General features: G+C 56.3%; 1 protein-coding gene across 3 annotated transcripts in view; it reads right to left on the bottom strand.

The window, feature by feature from the left end:
• Nucleotides 1-16,360, bottom strand: part of ATP6V1C2 (ATPase H+ transporting V1 subunit C2) — a 46,791-nt gene that overhangs the window by 1,850 nt on the left and 28,581 nt on the right. For 2 of the 3 annotated variants that reach the window (XM_060117378.1, XM_060117379.1), the window contains 7 exons: nucleotides 12,066-12,157; nucleotides 10,648-10,746; nucleotides 9,967-10,035; nucleotides 7,996-8,088; nucleotides 7,786-7,879; nucleotides 5,053-5,190; nucleotides 4,143-4,240 (listed from right to left, as the gene is read on the bottom strand). In XM_060117378.1, coding sequence (XP_059973361.1) covers nucleotides 4,143-4,240; nucleotides 5,053-5,190; nucleotides 7,786-7,879; nucleotides 7,996-8,088; nucleotides 9,967-10,035; nucleotides 10,648-10,746; nucleotides 12,066-12,157 — 683 coding nt within the window. The remainder of the gene's footprint in view (nucleotides 1-4,142; nucleotides 4,241-5,052; nucleotides 5,191-7,785; nucleotides 7,880-7,995; nucleotides 8,089-9,966; nucleotides 10,036-10,647; nucleotides 10,747-12,065; nucleotides 12,158-16,360) is intronic. The other variant, XM_060117380.1, reaches the window with a different exon arrangement.

The following is a 16,360-nucleotide window of genomic DNA, read 5'->3' as shown; positions in this document are numbered from 1 at the left end:
CTGGACACAGAACCTGCCTCTGCCATGCTCCAATCTGGTCATCCCATTGCATTCATCAGCAGGTTGCCCTGGAAGATTATTATTCTCCTGAACAAGGACCCCGTCTTTTGAGTTCTCCCCTGACCAGCCTGCGAGCTCCTTGAAGGCAGCGCTCTGCATCTGTCTTGTTCACTCACGGATCCCCAGTGCATGGCGGGTAATAGGCACCCCCTCAGTACTGGCTGAACGAATGCTCCTAGCCCCTCATCCAGCCTCCACGCCCTGGACCCCTTTCTCAGCCCACTCCCCTCTTGGTTTCAGGGTTTGCACATTCTTCCAGATCCTTCCAGCCCTCTCCCTGCCAGCCCTCCCTCCAGGTCAGTTTAGTGAACACCTCATCCTGCTCAGAACCTGCTTTCCAGGAATGGCGGGTCGGCTCTCCGCTCCTTCCTGCTCCAGGCCGCCCCCCTGCTGCCCCCTCCTGGACGCCTCAGTAGAGGAGCCTCCTTCCCCTCCAGGCCCCCTGGTGGGGAGCCCTCCACCTGCACTCTCCGTGCTGAGAATACTGCAGCCACCACCCTCCCCTTTAACATGGCACCATTGCAGCTCTATTTACAACAGCCAGGACATGGAAGCAACCAAAGTGTCCATCAACAGATGAATGGCTAAAGAAGATGTGGCACATATATACAATGGAGTATTAGCCATAAAAACAAACGAAATTGAGTTATTTGTAGTGAGGTGGATGGACCTAGAGTCTGTCATACAGAGTGAAGTAAGAAAGAGAAAAACAAATACCGTATGCTAACACATGTATATGGAATCTAAGGAAAAAAAAAAAGGTCATGAAGAACCTAGGGGTAAGACGGGATTAAAGACACAGACCTACTAGAGAATGGACTTGAGGATATGGGGAGGGGGAAGGGTAAGCTGGGACGAAGTGAGAGAGTGGCATGGACATATATACACTACCAAACGTAAAACAGATAGCTAGTGGGAAGCAGCCGCATAGCACAGGGAGATCAGCTTGGTGCTTTGTGACCACCTAGAGGGGTGGGATAGGGACGGTGGGAGGGAGGGAGATGCAAGAGGGAAGAGATATGTATATGTATAACTGATATGTATATGTATAACATATGTATAACTGATTCATTTTGTTATAAAGCAGAAACTAACACACCATTGTAAAGCAATTATACTCCAATAAAGATGTTAAAAAATAAAAAATAAAATTCTACATATCCAGAACTAAAAAAAAAAAAAAACCATGGCACCATTGTGCCCTGTTTAAAATAAAAATTCCCTCACCTCCCTCCCGCTCTCACCCCACATCCGAGAGCACCCAATGTCCTGTGTCACCCAAGCATCCTTCAGCCACTACACTCGAGCTGCCCACACCAATGACCTCCCAGCGGCCCCATCCCAGAGACAGCTAAAGCCTTAACCTTCTGTTCCCTGACTCACCCATCTCTCCCTCCTCCGGCCTCTGACATCCACACAGGCTTCTTTGCTTCCACTCCTTAAATGCTGGTACATTCCCTCTAAGCGACTCTCTGCAGGTGAACCCATCCACACACATCAATCATCACTGGTGCTCCCCTAATATCCATTCCCCACTAGACCTCTCCCAAGATCCAGACTAATGACCCAGCCACCAGCTTCTCCGGTCTCACCATGGTCCCACCACTCACCCAGGGCCCGTTTCCATCCTCACCTTGGGTGACATAAGCCCCTGATTCACTTCACCCTGAGAATGAACCAGCACTTCCTCAGCTGAGGGCTGGTCCACTTCTCTTTGATTTGCTTCAGGCCACAAACGTGGGGCACCTCCTCTTTGTCTGACTCTGGGCTGGGTGACAGGCAGAGAGGCCAAGTCACCCCAGCCCTCCCCTCCAGCTCTCAGCGTAGGGAAAAAGGACAGAACCAGCTCTGAGAAAAGACACAGCAACAAGTGCGAGCTGGGGGAAGAGACCTACGCGGGGTCGGAGGATCAAGAAACAGGCGAACCTTACCCGTCTGCTCTAATCAACTTGTTGCTTTAACATCTATTTTCTTAGCTTAGGCTCTCTCCATACGATGGAATACGAAAAAGCCATTAAGAAGGAGCGAGTATCTCTATGCATACGGATAAGACTATAATGCAAAGCAGATGAAAAAAGCAAGTTGCAGAACAGTAAGTATAAATGATGACATTTGGGGGATGAGAAGAGTCTTGAAACCATTAACTGGGATGATCTATGGGCAGTGGGGCTGCGAGGAACTTACTTTCCATAGTACATATTTCTGAACTTGATTTTTTTTTTTACAGTGTTCATGTATTACAACTATTCAGGAGAAATAAAAAGTACAGTTTTTGAAAATGTCATACATTGATAGTTTTGAAAGGAATTATTTTTGCATATACTGTTTTACCGAGATGAAACAAATATTAGGGACGTCCCTCTCAACCTCTCACTTGAGCAAAATGGGCATCCTGTAAGGCTGGGCAGGCTTTGCCACACTGGGCCTGAGAACCCCTGATTTCCAAGGTGAGCAGGGACAGACTGGGCCTGTCTACACTGTCGATGGCTGGAACACTCCGGGGTATCTTGAGTGTGCCCTTCAGCCCAGCGCCACAGTCCTCGCCACTACAGGGGTCTGAGATGGTTGAGAGGACAAGGAACCACCATCAGACCCGGTCTGTATCTGGACAAAACCACACTGGCAGCCACGAGGAGGATGCACTGGAGGCAGGGGCCCAAGCAACAGCTGGGCGGGAGACGGCAGGAGAGAAAGCAAAGGCAGGATGGAGGGCCGTCAGGGGTGCGTGAGGTGCAGGGAGGTGGGGAGGGACATGAGGATGAGGGAGAGGAGGTGTCCAAGCGGGCCCTGAAGTTTGGGGAAGGACCTGAGGCCACAGGGAGAAACGGGGATCAGGAGGAAGGGACGGGGAGGGAAGATGAGTCAGGAATCCAGCGAAGCCGGTCGGGAAGTGCACGGCAGTGGAGACCTAGGAAGCCTGGGCAGGAGAGAGAGCGGGGCAGTCAGCCTGGCGGAAGGGGCCCAGCAAGACCACCCCAGAGGGGCCGAGGGGCCCTGGAGCCTGCAGGGCAGAGTGGGCCAAGCTCTGGGAGAAGGGGGCAGCGGCCGTGAGCAGTGCTGCCAAGACCCCCCCGCCCCATAGCTCAGGACACGGGATATGTTCAAACACAGTAGAAAGCAGGCTTCAACAGATATTTCCTGTTTGATTCCATTTTTGTAAAATGTATGCATATCTGCGGAATCTAAAAAGAAATGATACAAAACAGAAACAGACTCACAGACTTAGAGGATGAATTTATGGTTACCAGGGAGGACGGGACAGGGAGTTTGGGACTGACATGTACACACGGCTCTATTTTAAAGGGATAACCAACAAGGACCTAGTGTAGAGCACAGGGAGCTCTGCTCGGTGCTATGTGGCAGCCTGGCTGGGAGGGGAGTCTGGGGGAGAACGGATACATGCATTATGTGTGGCTGAGTCCCTTTGCTGTGCACCTGAAACTATCATCACAACATTGTTAATCGGCTAACGTCCAATATAAAATAAAAAGTTAAAAAAAGTTATGCATATCTGCAAATTTAAAGAAGCAAACCCCCCAAATCTGAAGGATGCTGGTACACCAGCATGTTAGCAGTGCTTCCTCTTGGTGCTTTTTATTCACTCTTTGGGATTACCTACAGTTTCTACAAAATAGTGAACCTACTTTGCATTTGTTTAAAAAAAAAAAAGGTAAAATAAGTTTAGCTTTTGTTGGTTCGGTTTGGTTTGGGTTTTACTTTTTGTGCTGCCTTGAGGGTTAGGCCTCAAAGGTCAAGGATGGAGACGGTCGGTGCTGGTGTTTCTTCCAGGAGCCACTGGCCCCTGGTGGGCTGCACAGAGCAGGTGGGCACAGCAGGACACCAGCCCCATGACTGGCAGGAAAGCACTGGACAGCAGGCGCCCTCAGGACTGAGGGAAGGAAACCCTAAGCCTGTTGCCAAGAGCCAGGAGCTGCAGAGGAAGAGGGCAGCAAAGCCAGGGCGTGTCCCCGAGGAGGCCGGAGGGGCCAGAAGGGGGGTGGCAGAGCCCAGGTGGCCCCAGAGCTGGCGACGCCCGACCTCCCACCGCAGGACAGCCCAGGGCGGGCATCTCGTCCACGCACCTGAGCACAGACTCCACAAACACTCTCAGTGCCTTGATGTGGATCCAGGCAATAAAGGCTTCGCTGAAGTTCACCTTGAGCCATCGCAGCAGCGGGCCCTGCAGGGACAGGAGTGCGGTGACCCCTCCCGGCCACTCCACCCGACGCCCGGCCAACAAGGGACGTGGGTTTTGACAGAGCAAGCCCCGAGCCGAGAAGAAACGCCCAGTGACGAGCAGAAGCAGCGAGTCGGTCGGAAGAGGCCAGGGTGAGGCCCAGGCCCACGTTCTCCAGGGCACCTGGCGCTGGGGCAGCTCAGTGGGCCTGCCAGCCGGCACACACATGGGGCCATGACCCACCGGGCTGCGGGGGGTGGGCAGCCCCTGACCTCGCGGCTTTCAGCAGGCAGCCAGCAGGCTTCTGGCTGACACTGCACCTCCAAGGAGCTCCCCTTCTCGAAGGCTTCACCCCAAGTCCCGGCATCATCCACCAGCCGCCACTTCCAGGGGGTTCCTCACAGCCCCACTGCACGTGGCCACAGCCGCTATCGCTAATGCTGGCATGGCTGGTCCTCCTCGGATGCCCACAAAGGTCAGGGGTGGGTCAGGGGCGGGCACCCAGGGGAAGAGAGCTGAGCTGCCCGACCACCATCCCCCAGCCAGGACCTGCCCCATCACCAGCTCCAGCCACCGCCAGCCAGGACAAAGGCACCCTGGCCGGCAAGCACCAATCATTGCTGGGGGAGGGGGAGGGGCAGCTCCCAAGAGACCCTGCAGATTAGAAGGAAGGCATGATTCTGGAATCCTTGAATTTAAGACCTCAGAAGCCATAGTAGATAACAGGAAAAGCAAGGATTTGTTTTCTCCAGAGATGCCTGCGCGGGCGAGGACGTGCGAGCCGGGGACCCCAGGGCTCCCGGGGGGTTGCTTACCTCACCCGCACCCTCACTCTCTCTCTCTCTGGCGCTCTGCCCCGCAGCGGGCCTATCGGGGTTCCCTAGCGGGGTTACCTTAACCTTGTGGTCCGGGAAGGTGGATGATCCCTTTTTAAGAGCAACACAGGAAGTTTGCTAAAGGCACAGAAATCATTTATTAATCTTTCAGCAAACATGCATCACAAACAAACAGAAATCACTCTCACGGCCTGAAAAGCACCTGAAGGCGGGCTCAGGCGTGCTGGTTGGACTGGAGGTAAGCCGGTGCTGCTGGCTCTCCCCCTCCAGGGCGGGGGTGTTAAAGCCCTCGGCTTCCGTATGCCACGGGCAGAGCCCACAGCCCCTCCCCCAGCCTGGCCTCGGCCAGGAGCTGCCCCTCCCTGGACCGTCTGTGCGACCAGCTCCGCCTTCCGGGCTGCCTGGGCTGAGTCAGGGTGTCTCTCCCAAGTCCAGCTCACAGTAGCCTCCTTGGCCGTCAGGATGCACTTAAGCATGTTACATGCAGAAAACTGGTCAGGCGTGCTGTTAGGACACATTCGACCCTTTACCATCTTTCTCTGCAGACAGGTGCCAAGAGCGGGAAAATCCCATCCTGGGCTCTCAAAGGGAACTGACACCCACCACCCTAGGACACAGGATGCTGGTCCTATGCACCTCCAAAAAGGCTAAAGCGGGAAAGAGATTCTTAAGAAGCCGGGGTAGGGCTGACCCCAGCTGACCCCTGCTCGCTGGCGCCCAGCAAGAGCCTCGCAGGGAACTACAGGTTTCCAAGTTAGTTTGTCCTTCGGAGCTCCGCTTCCCCTCCACGGAGAACGGGCAGGGCTCCCCGGGGCAGCCAGGGAGCGGAAGTCTACACCACACGAAAAAATGCCAGCGAGCAACCTGAGACAGAGGCGCAGGCGTTGGGCTCGGGTATATCACCTTGATCCCCAGGGGGTCTGTGCCACCGTGTAGGTGGGTGCCAAAGGCTCGCCCCTGGTCACCTGTGAAAGGTGCCACCATCTAGCTCCCTCCAGAGACACCGTGGGGGGCTCGGGCCAGGACTAAAGCAAGCGGGGAAAGGGCTCAGCTAAAGAGAAGGCTGGAACCTTCTTGGGATATTAGGGTTCTGGGCGAGCTCAGGTGAAGGAGGAAACCCTTTGGATCTCAGCTCTTGCTGGTGAGCATCTTTCCTGCCTGGTGAGTCGGGTCCGAGGCCAGGGGCATAGGGCTCCAGCTCAGTCCTTAGTCTCAGGAAGGGCCCCGGAGCCTTGACCCAAGCCTGACAGATTGTGGATCTAAGAAGTGTGTGTTCCCTTGGCGTGCACACACATGTCCACACACGTATGTGTGTGTGTGCGCACGTGTGCCTTTCTCCTCGGGGAGAGGGCTGAAATCCCTCACAGGCAGTTGTATATGATCAGTTCCCATTTCCTCCACAGAGGGGGATGGGTCCATCCAGTGGGGCTCTGGGGACCCCATTTCTGGGGCCCCGTGGCTGGTTCTCACTCCTGATGGGGCCAGGTGTCTGCAGTCCCTGTGCAAAGGCCACGGAGCCAGAGAGGTCAGGCGGGATGCACAGAATTCCCCAGCCCGAGGCAGGAGGCGGCCCGGGGCACAGGCACAGCCGCACGGGAGGCACTGGCTTTTCACCCAAACACACACTCACAGCTTCACGTTTACACACCAACTTTCCTCACCCCTCCCTTCCTCTCTCCTCTAGAGGCTGAACTGGAAGTTTCTCTGAGAACCCTCCTTGGGGGAACTGTAGGGCAGGGGACCTGAAAACATCCCCCACTGGCTCAGCCCCGCTCTGAGCTGGAGGATGCTGAGTCCTGAAGGTGCCCATTTTACAGAGCGACTTTCTCAAGGCTACACCATTCACATTTCAAAAATGAAAATCTAGGGCTTCCTGGTGGCGCGGTGGTTGAGAGTCCGCCTGCCGATGCAGGGGATACGGGTTCGTGCCCCGATCTGGGAGGATCCCATATGCCGCGGAGCGGCTGGGCCCGTGAGCCATGGCCACTGAGCCTGCGCGTCCGGAGCCTGTGCTCCGCAACGGGAGAGGCCACAGCAGTGAGAGGCCCGCGTACCGCAAAAAAAAAAAAAAAAAAAAAAAAAAAAGAAAGAAAATCTGTTTTTCTCTCTGTTGAGCTCAGCTGCCCTCACACATGAGAAGGTTCTGAGTGGCTGTGGTTGGAAGTCTCTAGGATAAGCACCCACTCTTTGCTAAAAGCCTCAGGGAGGTAAATACAGGTGCCAGTGACGGGGATGTCACAGCACGCCTGGACATCACACGGACCAGGGCTTCGGGTGACGGCTGGCTGCACTCTGCAAGGTGGCGGCCCTGCCATTCTCAGCACAGGCGCTCCTGCCCGGAGCCCTGACAGCCTTGCTCGACCGCAGGCGGCCAGGTGGGGTCCTCTCCCAGGGCCAGTGCTGGTTCACCTCTCAGAGCCTCACTTTCTCCTCCGCAGAACAGAGCTAAGAGTTCCTTCCCAGAGGGCAGTGCCAGGCTCGGTGAGATCTCCTACAGCAGGGCTCATGGCTCATGTGTCACCTCCAGGTTACCGGTGCTTGTCACCCTCCCCCAGACCCTGTCTGGCAGCCCCAGGAGTGTGCACCGGGCAAGTAGGGACGTTGGGCGTGGGTGTTGGGACTTAGGCGGGGCCCTTCTGCTCCAGGCCTTGGGTGCGTGGGCACCACCCAACGCCTTCAAGAAAATCCTCCGGGCCTGTATCATAGACTCACGTATTGTTGCTTCTTATCCGACAGCAATCTGGTCATCTCTTCCCTTTCCCTTTTAATTTCTTTTTCATCATAGTAAAATTCACGGACAGTGAACCTTAAAACAAGCAAAGGAGAGGCTCCTGCTAAGAAGCTTCCAGTCAGAGCAGAGACCACCCCCCCTGCAGTGGAGAGAAACCGAACCCGGAGAAACCCACCGAGGCCAGCCCTTACTTATTCTCTCTGGCTTTGGTTTTGAAATCGTCAATCACTTTTCGAAACAGAGTCACGGTGAAGAGGCCGCCCTCGTTGTCCTCAGCTAACAACCTGTGGGAGAGAAGCGTTTGTTCACTGGACTCACCACCAGGCCCTGGAGCTGGGCCGAAGGAGCCTGTCCTCTCCCCGGCGGGGTGGGTCGCTGCAGGGGGAGCCTGGTGGCCGCGAGGGTGGAGGAAGCGAGGGCGTCCCTTCCTAGCACCAAACTCCTGGCTGCGCGGTGTAAGCTGCCGGCGCCTTGCCGGCGTCTCGTCTCCTTCTCTCACCCTCCAGGCTAGGGCTCCAGGGGTGACCCAAACGCCGGAGACCTGCTCGGCTCTGGGGTGGGCTCCAGGTCATGAACTGGCCGAGAGCAAGCTGTACGCAGGTCTTAGTCACCTGCTGCGCCGAGCGGGGCGCACCAGCTCTCACGCGCTGTGGTTGTAACAAAGCAGAGGGCAAAGTTCCAGGTGGTGGAAACCATCCCACAATGGGCATTTCACGTCCAACGGCACAATGTTCTAATTAGACACGGTCTCCCTGGCACACCTTGAGGTAGGACCACTGCGGTTGCTGTCCTCAATGTGGGGGTCACTGGGGCCCGTGGTCTGAGCGTCTTTGAGTCCCACTGGCCAGATGACCTGACAATGGGAGCCCTTGGGCCCAAGCTGGGTCTCGGGTCACCTCTCCTGCTTCTCCGAGCCCACACCCATAGGGGTTGACCCAGGTTCCAGAAACCTTTCCAGAGTAATCTCAGCAGACTCCAGGTGCCCCCTGACAATGGAGGGCCTGGGGGCTCTGGTCTGAGAAGTCAAGCCACCTCCTGAAGCAGCCTCTCCTGGCAGGACTTCCCAGCACTTGGCCATGGAGAGCCAGCATTGCAGAGCAGTGAACACTCCTGCCAAGCAGGCCAGCGTCGAGCGCCAGCTCCTCTGCCGGACTGTACGCCCTCCTCCTCCAGCCTCCCCTGGTGACCTCAGGCTGTGACTGTCCTGAGCCCTGCACCCTTCAGTGACTTTGTGACCCTGGGAGAGCCAGCAGGCGCCCCAGGCCAGAGGCCTCTGGGCTGGGATGGGAGTGGGCAGGGCTGCCCAAGACTCATTGAGAAATCATTTAAAGTGCAAGCTATTTCAGGCATGGGAAAAGGTACAGAGAATAAATACCCATGTATTCCCCGCCCAGCTTAAGACATCAAACAATTTTCATACAATAGAAGCCCCACACGCCTTCCCCAACCTTATTCTAATCCCACCCCTAGGTCACTGCTGTGCTGAGTTTGGCGTTTCTCATCCTCAAACACCCATAATTCCGTGCACCTGCATTACCCAAGTCACATACAGTTTAGTTTTGTCCATTTTTAGATTTTAAGTAAATGGCTTCGTGCTGTGTGTCCCCTTCTGCAACTTGCTTTCCGCTTAACATCACAGAGTGAGATTTATCCTTGCTCATGCCCGTGACGCTAAACTGTTGATTTTCCCAGCTGTGTCGTATTCAGGGTTCAACTATGTTCCTCGATTCCTTCTGCTGTCACTTTTCCAGCCCTCACTGGCTGCTCCTGCTCTGACCCCAGCAGGCCACACGTCGAGACTCTTTTCCTCCCCTGCTCGTGCTCTGCGGCCATCACAGCCAGGCTCTTGCTTGACCCTCAGGTGGGAAAGAATCCAGGCCAAGCTGAGAATGCAGAGCAGAGCACAGCGCAGGCCCTGCATGCCCCGAGGGCCGGAAGGTAGTCCGGGAGGGCTTCCCGGAGGAGGGGGCAAGGAAGCGGGGTCCTGAAAGATGGAGGGAGTCTGGCATGTGGCTGAGTGTGTGGCTGTGAAGGCACAAGTGTGGAGGGCTGAAGGCACTTGTGCCCTTGGGGCATGTTTGGTGGCTAGGTGCCCCAGAGCACCCACACCTGCCCCCCCACACACCCCCCAGGCCCTGGGGCCAAGCTGAGGTCTCACTTACTTTGTCGACCGTGGGACCACCATGTCCGAGAGGGATTCGTAGGTTTTTTGCCATTGTGCATAGCTTGGTCTGTGAGAGTACAGAATCATTCAGTGATTTTATGCAGAAAAGATTGTGGGGTGTCCTGAGAGTCCAGGAAGCTGCATGCCCCTTTCCCTGAGGGCCTGAGAGGAGCAGGGCTAGGGGCCAGACAGTGCCCCAAACATCCCCTGAGGCACTGCCGTGGGCTTTGGGACCCCTGTCCCCAGCCCCATCTGGGGCTTAGCCTCCCCATGAGGCCCCAGGCACCGTGGAGCGGCTGTGAGAAGGACTCAGGAGATTCCTGCTGGGGGTTCTGATCCTGGCCCTGTGTGAGCTGGGGCAAACCAGCTGACCTCTCAAGCTGCAGAACAAGGGAACAGTAACAGCCCCCGCCTGACCCCAGGCGTGTTGTGAGGGAAACGAGCTCCTGTGTGTGGCATCGGGCACACAGCAGATGCCCGAGAAATGACCGCTTCTGTCACTATTACCGCCACAAGCACTGTCACCTGCTCCCCTGACCACCCCACAGCTGCCATTTAGGGCCCCAGGATCTGGCCTTGGGGGACTCCCGCTTCATCTCTGTTGGGCGGGACAAATTTCCTTCTGTGATCACCAGCCCAGATGGAGACCCCAAACAACTCACCTTCCTGGTCCACTTACTTGGGAACAATGACCAGAAGTGTGATCAGATACTCAGAATCCAACACAAAGTCTTCTTTGCTCACAATATCGCTTAGCGTCCGAGTGAAGAGGTTTCCCCTGAATCCACGTGGGACAAAGGGGTTGTGATCAGCAGAGAAGGACACAGAGGCATCCCTGGGCCTGTGGGATGCACAGACCCCAGCACCCCCACGACACGCAGGTGTTGGGACAGCAGGGGACAGGAAGGCTCAGGACGCTTCCTGGGGAGGGGTGGGGGCCCTGGGCTAAGTGTCCCCCAGCTCTGTGTCTGGGCGCCCAGAACTGCTGTGCCTGGCAGGACCCCAGGTCCTATCACCAGTCACCCGAGCTGAATCCAACACCTCGGGCAGCTGCGCTGCCTCAGAACAAGCCACCGGCTGTTGGGAGGGGACCGCTGGCGACTGGCAGCTTATGTTACCCAAATGGAACACAGAGGTCAGCTCACGCCACCAGCTGGGCCACTCGGGGCAGAGACAGGCCCAGAAGAGGGCTCCGTTTCACTTTACACACCTTACAGGTCCAGCAGCCAGGGGACATTCACCTGAAATAGCTTTGTACATGTGTCCAGTGGAACCTGCCTCATCAAGGGCATGGTATTTTTAGCACAGAGATCGAGGCTATTGTATCAGCAAATGGGCCAAAACACAACTACCGAGACGGTCTGTAGCATCAGCACGTAGGCCGTGAGGTTACATACCCAAGTGCACGTTGCTTCCCGAGGAAAGAGCTCTTGAGCCCTTAGTCAAGGCCGAAGCTTTAGGTAAAAAGCCGGCCCACAGGGCTCTCCACACTGCCCCGCCCGGAGCCCACACGCCCTCTTCCCCATGCCGACCAGCCATCGCTGATAAGGCCCTTAGGGTCCCTCTCCAAAGGCACCCTGCAGTGCCCGTCTGTCCCGGACTCCTTACGCTATCAGACCTTACCTGTCCGGTTTACACCTGCACCCCTTGCGCAAAGCAGACTTTCCATAACTATTTGTTGAGTGAATAACTGTGAGCTCTCCAAGCGCAGAAATGATATTTTATTCTGCTCTGTATCTTTAGGGCCTAGCATAAGGCCTGAGTATCGTGGGTACTTAATAAACATTGATCCGAAGAAGAAAAAGAGAAACATCAGAGGGAGATAGAGACTGTCTGACCCTCCTCACCCTCCCCTCCTGCACTCCGTGTGTGTTCCATCAGCCACTGTTACTGCTGGCCCTCCCTGCCCAGCACGTAACTCCTGAAGAGGCAGGAGTGCCTCTGTGTCTGTCTGTCCGTCTGGCTGGCTGTCTGTCTCTCTCAGACACAGACACCCAGCTCACCCAGTGATCTGAAAGGCCCGTGCAGGAGCCCGGCTTGGACGCTGCCCCGGCCAGGCCCTGAGGCCGCAAGGAGCGTGGGACCCCGAATACTCACGTGGATTTCTTCTCCAGGTTCTCCAGATTTGTCTTCAGAGCGCTGTAGGCGGCCGTTCGGGACTTCAGGTCCGTCTCAATCTGTGCCAGTTGCTATTTGGAAAAGCAAAAGAGTTTAAAGAGTTGGCTGAACTTTTCAAAATTGCCGCAAATGGCTCCTGGTGCACTTAAGGAAAACACTGCACCCTGCCCGTTTGCCGGGATGGCTTATGTTTTTCTCCCCTCTGCTCTCCCAGACCTTCCAGCATTTGACCCTACAGTGAGCTCACCCCGGGAGGCAGGGAAGGGATTAATGTCCCCACTTTGCCGACAGGGGGTTCAAGATATAAATGGCTTTTCTAGGCTCACTCAGCAAGCTGAGTCTTGTCCCGATTTCAAGCCCATCTCGTACTCTCAGGGCCCCCAGGGCCCCAACTCCACATGCTCTCAGGCTCTGCTAGAGGTCAGCTCGGGCTGACCCCCATCCCGGCTTCTCAGGGGACCCGCTGTAGCCCAGCCCCGACCAGCACCCAGGTCTGCAGGCTCAGCTGTGCCCCACGGCAGTCCCTTCCTGTTCTGTGTAGGTAGGAAGGCTCTTTTCAGTTTGGAGGCAGGTCACCAGCCTGACGTTAGGGATATCCCCCAGTTCTGGAAGTTTCAGGAGCACGTCCGGGATGCCCCCCTGCGGCGGGCAGGGGAATGAGGCGCAGCTCTCCAGATGCCTGGCCTCGGGTGCCCCACCTGCTCAGCCGGGGTGACAACTCACCCACAGCGGTGAAAGAAAAATGCTCAGCAGGCCCAAGTCAACGGAAGCGCTCAAAACTCAGCAGCTGTTACGACGATCACTGCAAATCAGTATCTCAAGGTCACTGAAGCCAGCGGTTCAGCGACAGCGGCGAACCCCTCTTGCACGTGGGAACTGTGGGGATCTTCTGGCTCACACTTTAACAGCAGGGTCCACGAACACAGAACTGGTCCGACAAAGCACGGCACCCACGCCACGGAATACTGTGCCAGCGACACGGTGCCTGAGGGCTGGTCCCGTGGCTCTTGGGAGACTGCCCGTTTCCTCCAGGACACACCGGGAGGAAACACATTCAGGGACGCCTCACTGGTGGCCCGCCCTCGGCTGCGGAGGGGACATTTACGTCGCACCAACGAACACAACAGAGCAGCACACCACTGCTGCTACGGGAATATCTCAAGAATCACTACACAGAAAAAGGAGGCAATCTGTAGGATATGAGCAATTTTGAGTTGAAATATATATACTTTCAATAGAGATGAGAGGATCCACTTTAAACGTGTAAACATTGGTTACCTTTAGGGAGATTAAAGGGAGAGGCAATTGGAGGGGAGGGAACGTGTGGGTGATGACGGCGGGGGGGGGCCTTTAACGCTTTCATCTTTCCATTTTGATTGTTTGATTTTTAAAATAAGATTTATAATTTTTTTTGTACAATTTTTAGAACCTTTTTACCTTGAAATGATTATCGATTCACAGGAAATTGCAAGATAGTACACAGAGATCCCATGTACCCGTCTCACCCATTGGCAACATCTCACATAACAAGAGTACAATATCGTAACCAGGAAATTGACATGGCTACGAGCCACAGATCTTGATTTTTAAAATAAGATTTATACACTTGTATTTTTTTTTTTTTTTTTTTGCGGTATGCGGGCCTCTCACTGTTGTGGCCTCCCCCGTTGCGGAGCACAGGCTCCGGACGCGCAGGCTCCGGACGCGCAGGCTCAGCGGCCATGGCTCACGGGCCCAGCCGCTCCGCGGCATATGGGATCCTCCCAGACCGGGGCACGAACCCGTATCCCCTGCATCGGCAGGCGGACTCCCAACCACTTGCGCCACCAGGGAGGCCCCACTTGTATTTTTTTAAAAGGAAAAAATAATCAAACAAAAAATCCTGTGTCGTCTTTATTCTTCTGATTTTACCACAAGCCAAGGAAAAACTACACAGTTTTAGAAAAACTACCATGTTTAGAAACCAGCAACACAATGAGAGGAACTAGGACTTGGAAACCCGTCCGGCCCGAATCGGAACGCCAGTTCCAGCTCTGGCTGTGTGACATGTGTCAGCTTCTCAACCTCTCTGAGCTCAGTGCCATGGAATTACCATGAGCTGCTACAGTCCTCAGAGCAGGTCATCCAGAAAGGTGAGTCCTTCCTTCAACAGACTGAGCCCCCCCTGAAGGGCAGGCTGGGCCTGGGTCATCTCTGCAATTCCGGGCAGAGCGGCCGGCACAAGGCAGTGCTTTGAGAACATGTCCAGAACCGAACGCTCCCAGTCCTGCTCCTTCTGGCATGTGGCTGGCATGCACTTCCCACCACTGAGGGGCAGGTGCGCCAGGCAGAGCCCTGAGACCCTGTGAACCTCCCTGCACAGCACCCAGAGGTGCTTCAGGTGGTGGAGACGCCAGCGGCTGCTGCCTGAGCGGTTTGGCAGGGAGCAGGCCCCCGCCGAGCACCGTGGACATGCGTGCGGTAGGCAAAGAGACTGTTTGCTGTTACGCCGGTGAGATCTGGGAGCCTTTTTGAAACTACACTGTGACCCAGCCCGTGGAGACAGACGCAGCCAGGGGCTGGGTCCCCATTCTAGCTCCTCTTCATTAGGGGAGGCAGGTGGGCTCAGTTCCCAGCTGTTGGGAGGGTCGGGGGCCCAGCCCTGAGAGTGTCAGCACAGGGCGCCTCCCAGGTGGGGAGACCTGTTCAGACACCTCGAAGACGCTGGTCACTTTCAGAGAAGGGAGTTCCTCTCACTAGGACGTCTCTAGTTAACAGATTTAGATCTCCCAACGCGGGGAAGAGGCTTGAGCCAGTGCTGAGGGCAGCGCTCGAGTGCTCCTGGGGCAGGACGGGGTGAGGGAGACAATACCCGGAACCTCTGGCTGGCTGGCCTCAAAGAGCTGATTCCTGGTAGTGGAGCCAGCCCAGGGCTTCCTTGGGAAGTGATGCCAGGCATACAGCCCAACCAAGACCTGCATCCCCATCCCAGGGCAATACTTCAACACCTGCAGGTCCTGGGGGATGCCACGCAACCTCTCAGCCAGCTTCCCCATCAGAAAGCAGAGGAAGGCGACACCTACCCCATAGGGGTGACGTGGGAAGTAAAAGCCCAGCGTGGCTCCAGGCACACAGGGAGCGCTTTCCAAACCAGTGCCCTCCTCTCCACCCTGCTTTCCTGCCCAAGTCACTCTCTGGGTCCCCCGGACTAGAGAGAAGCCAGGTCCTGTCCCCTACAACTGCGCTGCTTCCCGCCTCAGCTGACGCCCCAATGCACTCTGGGAACCCCCCTCACTGCCTGCATCCCCGGGACAGCCATGCCGGCGAGCGTTGTCCCCAGTGGACGTTTGGCACAGCCCTGGCCATGCTGCCTGGCCTCACCAGAGTAGGGCAGGGAGCGGCCAGTCCCACAAACTACTGTGTGCTTCCAGCTTGGGGGTGGAGGTGCACAACACCCTCCTGGATGCCACACCTGGCACAGGTGCTCTGGGAGCCCCTCCTCGAGGGGCCTTCCAGAATCACTGCCCAATCGCCCCAGGAGGGGCTGGGACCTCTGTGATGTAAAGGGTGCCCGATGAGCCGCAGCCAGATGCCGGAGCCTTCTGGTCCCACCCGTGCTCCCAGAGACACAGGCCGGGCGCCTGCCTGCCAGCAGGAGATGCACAGGACTGCAAGGGGGGTGGGTCCCAGCAGCCCATCACCTTCACCTGAGCCGCCCAGACACACCTGGGTGCTTCTGTCGCCCTGAGACAACAGGAAGGCTCTGTTCCCGGTCTGGCTGAGATGCTCCCCAGCCACCCAGCCACCCAGCCACAGGAGACGTGACACATTGGGGGCTCTGTGCATCTTGGAGGGAGGGGAGGGACAGCGGTCATGAACCATCAGGCTAAAATCTCAGCATCTTCATCAGCGCCCACCCTCAGGGAGACCAACAGGAGTCAACACGCTGCAAGACACCGGCGATGTCCCCAGAGGGCTCCGCCTTGGTGCTCTTGTTAATGCAGCAGAAGCTGGAGGCACCCCGCTCACCGAGACAGTGCAATCATCGGGGCAGCACCCACCGGCCTCCCCACTGTTACCAGGGGTGGGACCCCGGGAGATGCCTCCCAGGAGTTAGGGCTCTTAAGCCAAACTCTCCATGGAAGCAGATAGTTTTTGTTAAGTAAACAATCACCGTTGGGGTCAGGAGAGTCACAGTGGGGCTGACTTCTCCATCAGCATATTTCAAAGGGGAGCGCAGTGAACAGGTGCCGGGGTCTGGGGTCAGAACACCAGGGGCTCAGAGCACCCGTCAA

This window comes from Mesoplodon densirostris, chromosome 14 (assembly GCF_025265405.1).
Source record: "Mesoplodon densirostris isolate mMesDen1 chromosome 14, mMesDen1 primary haplotype, whole genome shotgun sequence".
Classification (NCBI taxonomy): domain Eukaryota; kingdom Metazoa; phylum Chordata; class Mammalia; order Artiodactyla; family Ziphiidae; genus Mesoplodon; species Mesoplodon densirostris.
This window is presented reverse-complemented; position numbering and strand designations above follow the sequence as displayed.